Here is a 6,984-nt window from a genome sequence, read left to right as displayed (position 1 = left end):
TCTCCTCGTATGAGTTCCCCAGGGAAGCCCTCCTGGGTTTCACTACTGGTGACGGGACCCTTAACTCCCCGGCTCCTTCCCACAAATGCCATCTCCGCCTTAGCCCCGGGCACCCTGGGGGAGGATGGGCAGAGATGAGCCTGTGACCTACAGGGAAACTGAGGCTTTGGGGAATTAGCCTGGCTGCCCAAAGTCACCAGGTCCCAGGGGAAGTGGGTCTCTTGTCAGCTCAACCACATGCTGTGTGTGATGGTTTGGCCTCTGCTGAGGACGTGGGCCTGACCTCTCCTCTGCGACCCCCGGCCGGCCCACCTCCCTGGGAACAGTGCGGTCACTCTAGGTCCAGGAGGTGGGCTCTGGGTTGAGGACGGAGTGTCCAGAGATGGCTCTTGGTCGTTTCGAGTAACTTCACACGTTACATGTGGACTTTGGAGACAGACAGCCCTGTAATCAAACCTCAGCGTCTACTCTGGGCTCAGCCACTTCAGGACTTGGAGCCCCAGTTTTTCTATCTGTACAATGGGGCAATTGTACCTACCTGGGCCCAGGGATTCACACCGAGACGCCTGGCCCTAGAACCATGGACAGAGGCCGTGCCCTGGGGTTGTGGGATCCTGGTTGGAGGTCCAGGGGAGTGGGCCAGGGAGGAGGGGACGGTAAGTGTGCGACTCCCAGATCACTGCCTCTGGATGGGGGTGCCCGTGTAGGCAAAGGGGGAGCACCGGGAGCGTGTCACCCACTTCTCAAGCCTGTGGAAGTGACGCATCCTGTCCACCACCATGCCCCGGGCACCGGGAGGGGCAGGGACCTGGGTTCTGGGAAGGAGACCACGGAGAGAGGAAGGGGTGTGCGCACGTGCAGGAGTGGGTGGCGGAGGGGCCACGCTGCTCTGCTTCCCAGAAAGGCTTGGCTTGTGGGGAACGAATTGGAAATGGCCTCGCAGGGCCATCCGTCACACCGGTGCCTCCTGCCAACCTGCCAATCCTGCCGCCCTGTCCTCCCGGCCTCGGGGAAGTTGTCAGTCCCCATTAGCTGCGTGGGGCCCGCTGGCTGCATAGAGGCTGGCACATGTCGCCCTGGGGCCAGGGAGGGCGCGGTGAGGAAGTGACAGGGAAATGGGAAGTGATCGGCCGGGACAGGTTAGGGATGGTCACAGAGCCTCCTGGAAAAAAGGGACGTCCTTTAACTCGGGCCTTTGTTCAACACTTGCTCCTGCTCCGGGCGGGAGACAGGGGAGGCCTGTGCCCAGGAGTGACCCGGGTCCTCCGACAGCTTAGAGTCCATGGGGCATTAGAAGTCGGGGGGTCGCACAGGGGCTACTGGTGCGACAGTAGATGTGTGTGTGGCTCGGGGAGCCCAGAGAGGGGTCCTAGCTTCTCCTGGGGGAGCGGCTATGAACCCTTCGTGGAGGAGGAACGGTCTTTGCTCAGTGCGGGCTGGCCTTAGCACGGGGCTGTGGTGAGGGGCTCGGTGCGTTTCCCAGGGCTGCGGAGCCACGTGACACCAACTGGTGACTAAAGCTGAACCCTGACCGGGTGGTTCGGTTGGTTGGAGCATCATCACGTACGCCGAACAGTTCAGGGTTCAATTCCAGTCAGGGCACATACCTAGGTTATGGGTTCAGTCCCCTGGTTGGGTGCATATGGGAGGCAACCAATTGATGTTTCTCTCTCTCTCTCTCCCTTCCTCTCTCTAAAACCAATAAACATACTCTCCGATGAGGATTTTTTTAAAAAACACCATGATTTGCCAAAAAACAAACCAAACCAGAAAACACCAGAAATGTCCTGTCTCGGTCCTGGAGTCCAGGAGTCCGAAATCGAGGCATCAGCAGAGCTGGGCTCTCTCGGGAGGCCTAGGGGGAGCCTTTGCTTCCCGCCCCCGTTCCTGGCGTGGTCCGCAGTCCTGGGTGCCCCTGGCCTGCAGACGCACCCCTCCAGCCTCTGCCTCTGTCGTCACATGGCCGTCTTCTCCTCGTGTCCATCACACTAGGTGAGGGCCGGCTCTCATGGCCTCATCTTAACGTGATCACATCTGCAGAGACGTGTCTCCCAACAAGGTCATGTTCTCACATTTCCTGGGGTTCAGACTCTGATCTCCTGGGGGAACCTATTTCAATCCATAGCAGAGGGTGTAGCAAGAATCCATGGAGAACACCCTGAGGCACCCCAACATCACCCCGTCTAGCAGGGCAGCGGGGGCTCTCTTGGGGGAAGAGGCTGTTGTAGCATAAGCAGGGCAACCCCAGGAAGGGCCCGGGGTGGAAGCTAGACTTGGAAGAGGGTGATGGACACCTGTTAAGCCTTGTGCCCATTTTATGGATGGGCAAAATGAGGCCAAGAGCTATCAAGTGGGACAGCTTGCCTTGGTATCAGGAAAGCTGGGCTCCAGTCCTCCCTTAAACTCCTCAGCCTCAGTTTCCTCATCTGTCAACCAAACGGTGGATTGGGTGATGCCTCGAGGGGCTTGGAGCCTGTGAGAAGCTAAGGGCGTTCATGTGTCAGGGGCAGAGCTGGGCGGGGCCAGCCTGGAGCCCAGGCTTTGTCTGAGCAGCTGTTTCCCCCTCACCCCACACTCAGGAGGGCTGGGGACCAGGAGCATGAACCCGTCCCGGTGGGAACTGCAGCCCCGCGGAGATGCTCTCGGGAAACCTGGCCCGTCTCTCATTGCTATGAATTTCCCTGGGTCTTGGCCTCTCTCGGTGGCCCCCAGGCCCGGGCTCCTCCGGAGAGGCTGGGAGCCCCACTTACATCTGGGGGGCATGGCATCGAGTGAGAAAACAAGGGGGAGCCACGGACTGGAGAGGAGGCCGCTGACCTGGAGGATAAGATCAGGGCTCAGCAGCGGAGCACAGAAACCATCGCCTCCCCGGCGGCCCTCTCACGCCCAACAGATGGGCTGCGGGTCTGCAAAGCGACAGAAGGCAGAGGCGGGTGGGAGACCCTGCCGGTCCCGTGCAAGGATAACGAACGAACGCAGCCCCTGTCAGTGGGCTCCCTCCACTTCCCCAGCAGCCCGCCAGGCTGCCGTCGGAAAAGCCACCTGCCACCCGGCCCGTGAGCGGGGCAGCCGCAGCCTGGGATGGGGAGGTCAGGACAGCCTGCAGCTCACCCCCACACACCTCCCCCCGCCTTTGCACCGGGGACAACTGGTGAGGGACAACCTCCCTCTCGCATCCTCAGAGCTCACACTCCGGTTGGCCGTTGATGACAGTGGATTGTGTGGGAAGAGCCAGAAAACGAACTCTCGCTGCTCACCCACAAGTCCACCGGGCCACGTCCGGTTATGGGACCTTGGCAGTGACAGCCTCGCCAGCCTCCCCTGCTCTGTACCCGGGGGGCTGTTCATAGTCCACCCCCCCTCCCCGGCATTGCTGTGGGGCCGGAATGAGAGGCGCGCGCAGGCCTGGCACGGGACCCGCGTGGTGAGCGCTCCTGCTGTGAATTTCCCTGGGTCTCGGCCTCTCTCAGGCCCCCCAGTATCCGCTGCCAGGCCCGGCAGCCAACGTGGAGCCCCGAGGCGAGTGGCTACCCCTCACCTGTGAAGTGGGGGTTGACGTAAGGGGTCCCGGTTACTGCTGTGCCCACATCCTCCGGGGAGAAGAGAAGCGGGTTCCTGTGGAAACAGTGGCACCTGCCGATGAGAGGGACCCGGAAGCCTTTCTAACAGGAGGAGCCAGAGACCGGCGACTGCGCTTGGTCAGGATCGGGCAAAGGGCTTGTCCCTGGTGGGCCTTCTCTGAGGATGAATTCCAGAAAAGGCCAGGACGGCGGCCCGGGCACAGGCTGAGCCCGGTGTCCGCGGGGACAAGGGCTTGTTTCCCTTCCGGTTGGGCATGGCCCCCGGGGGGTGACACAGGAAAAGAGGGTGGCACGTGTTCCCCTGCGAGTGGCGTGTGCGGGCCTCCGCGTATGACCAGCTTGTAAATGGCTCAGGGCCTGTCGCCGCCGAAGGGCCGTCGGCCGCGTGCTGTTATTATTTATGATGAAACGCAGAGGTGCCTGCCGGGGACGGAATGGGCTGAGCGCCGTGCGGGCTGGACGGCAAATTGAACTCCAATTTTCTGCTCCGCAGTGTTTGTTACCCGCCGCAAAGCGCCGGCGCACCGGGTCACCCGCCCATGAACGCGTGTAACTCGTCCGTGGCGGCTCCGTCTCCCAGCCCCCGGGGGCAGGTGGGGCCTTGGCTTTTCCCTCCCACCCAGGCCCACCCGGATGCCTCCCCTGGGATCCAAACACAGCCGACCCGAGAGGGGATCAGAGGCCCCGCAGGGAGGCAGGCAGCCCCTGGTTCGAAACCCGGCTCTGCCTCCAGGGCGACCCCGCGCCTCTGCCCTCTGAGCCTCAGGAGAGAGGAACAAAGGGCAGTCATCACAGTGACTCTCCCCAAGGTGGCCGGGAGCATGAAGTGAGAAAACGCAGGGGGCTTGGAAGGCACTGTGCTTTCACAGACAGCTTTCTCTTCCCTTCCGGGCTGAGTGAGCAGCCCGCCCTGGTGCCTGGGAAGGGGGTTGGGGGGGCGGGATTCCGGGGAAGCCACTGCAGTGGGGGGGAGGTCTTCTTGGGGGGCGTGATGAGGCCGAGTGGGGAGCCCCGCACAGGCCCATGGTCCAGCTCAGCTCCCTCGGATGGGTAATCGGAAATGGGGTAACGGGTGCATTCCACCCAGTACAGGCATCAGGCAGTCTCGCCCGGGAGTGGACTTATTGTCACCCAGTAGCTTTCACATTGGACCTCACCGTCATTCATTCATTCATCTGTTCCTTCATTTCTGAGCATCTTCTCTGCCTCAGACTCTGTGTCCAGGGCTCCACTCACCATGTCGCCATTGGCCACGGGGGACATTAGAGATGCCCAGTGTGGGTTCCTGGAAGCAGCCGTGGGCCTGGCCATCCCTTCTCTCCGCTTCTCCGGGCTTGTGGGGGGCGGGTGCTTCTCTGGTACCAGAGCTGGTAGTGGCACCCAGCGATGCAGGAGCTCACCTGCCGAGGGGTCTTTGGAGAATCAGCTGGAAACAGGAGAATCCAAGCACATGTCCCACCGTGGGGTCACCGAGGAGAAGGCAAGTGACACCCACACAGTGTCATGGAGCTCCTGGGAGGAATTCCAGGAGGCAGTGAAACCGTTCTCATCGCCGTTTGTACAACTCGGGTGACTCTGAATATACTAAAGCGACAACAGCCGCCGTTAGGCAAAAACACTCTAACCAGTGACATAGGTTCTATCTCCGAGCCCTCCGTCGGAAATGCGAGAAAGGGCTCCCTCACTCCGTTAGGAGCAGAACAACCCCCTGGGAAATGAGGACCATCGTTGTTCCACGCGAGGCTGGGATGCTGTGGCTTTAGTTACCTGTGAGGTCCAGGCCTGAGGCCCTGGCTGGGAGATGGGCTTGCAGAGGACGGGGGGCTAAGACAGCTCCCTCGCGTGGGCTCCTCGTGCCGGCGCTGGTCCACGCACTCACTCCTCTCCCTGGGCCTGCGAGGCAGCAGCCCTGCTCTCCCATTTCTCAGCTGAGGAGGCTGAGACATGGAGAGGTTACAGGGATGCCTGGGGCCCCCTAGCTGGTGAGGGGCTGAGCCTGGATTTGAACACGGGCGGCCCCCTTCCAGGGCCCAGCCCACACCCCCTCTCAGATCTTGCAGCATCAGAGCTGGAAGGGGACGTCGAGAGTCCCTGGGAATGTCAGCCCCCGAGAGGGAAGTGACCTGGCCAAGGTCAACAGCAAGGTCATTTGTCCACCTTTGTGGGTGTTCCTTGGCCTGTGGCTGTACCACTCCAGTCTCTGCCCCCATTGTCACGTGGCCACGTCTGTGTTTCTGTTCCTGTGTCTCCCCTCCTTCTGTAAAGACACCAGCCACACAGGGCCTCCTACTCCCAGATGACCTCATCTTAACGATTTACATCTACAGTGACCCTGTTTCCCAATAGAGTCTCATTCCGCGGTTCCAGGAAGGACATGAATGGCGGGTGAGGGGACGCCATTCAACCCAGTACAGGCATTCACAGTCTTGCCCGGGAGTGGACTTCATTGTCACCCCTGAGCTTTCACATTGGACCTCACCATCATCCGTTCATTCATTAGCTCGTTCATTCATTTCTGAGCATCTTCTCTGCCTCAGATTCTGCGTCCAGAGCTGAGGCAGGAGAAACCCAGGAGGCATCATCCTAGACCCTTGGTCTCTGCCAGCTTCCTTCTGTTCTGTGGCTCTGGCTGGACGTACAATGGGCTGAGAAGCCTGGGTGGTGGGCTTGGGTCCCACACCCCACCTTCCCTAGGCTGGGCCCCTCCTCCCCACTCACCATTCCCCGGGGCCATGTCGAGGCTCGGTTGTGCTGGCTGCCCTGCTGGCTGGGCCCCCCTAATCAGATTAGATGTGTATTCAAACAAATTGATGATCCGTTCCATTTAGATGCTCTTTGAACACGCTTTTCTGAGTGAGAAATCCATTCGGCAGCAGCTGCGGAGGCCGCGGCATAATTGATTGCCGCCCCCTCCCAGGCCCCCCGACGTCAGAGGTGCCCGGCTCCTGAAGGTCACTGGCGATGATCAGATTAAGGAGGGCGAGAGCCTTCCTTCTTGGCTAATGAAGCACTTGGCATGCAGGCAGCACCCGGGCTGAGCAGGGCCAGGCATCTGCCGGGAGACAGGGAAGGAGCATAAATTAGCATCTCATTTGTGGGCGCAGAGAGGAGGCGGGAGGCAGGCGCTGAGGACTGAAGGGCTAGGGGCTGCCATGCCCTGGCTCCGTGGGGCTTGGCCAGGTCGGGGGGCTGGAAGGGAGAGGGGACCAGCCCTGGGCCCTGTGGTCCTTATCAGGCCCGAGGGTGCCTGCTGGCATCCGCTCTGTGCGTGCTCCCAGCGCATTTCCTCTGGAGGGTGGGTGCTGGGACAGGGCCCACAGGGCTCTCTCCCCAGACCCCTGCCATGCATAGGCCTCCCCGAGCTGGACTGAGGTGGGACAGAGACGGGCAGGAAGGATGAGGC

General features: G+C 61.2%; 1 protein-coding gene across 1 annotated transcript in view; it reads left to right on the top strand.

The window, feature by feature from the left end:
- The first annotated feature begins 4,818 nt into the window (after window positions 1-4,818).
- Window positions 4,819-6,984, top strand: part of SDK2 (sidekick cell adhesion molecule 2) — a 126,972-nt gene continuing 124,806 nt past the window's right edge. The window contains exon 1 of the mRNA XM_006754624.2: window positions 4,819-5,065. Coding sequence (XP_006754687.1) covers window positions 4,819-5,065 — 247 coding nt within the window. The remainder of the gene's footprint in view (window positions 5,066-6,984) is intronic.

This window comes from Myotis davidii, unplaced genomic scaffold (genome assembly GCF_000327345.1).
Source record: "Myotis davidii unplaced genomic scaffold, ASM32734v1 scaffold172, whole genome shotgun sequence".
Taxonomy (NCBI): Eukaryota; Metazoa; Chordata; class Mammalia; order Chiroptera; family Vespertilionidae; genus Myotis; species Myotis davidii.
Note: the sequence above shows the minus strand (reverse complement) of the source record. Positions and strands in the feature narration are given on the sequence as shown.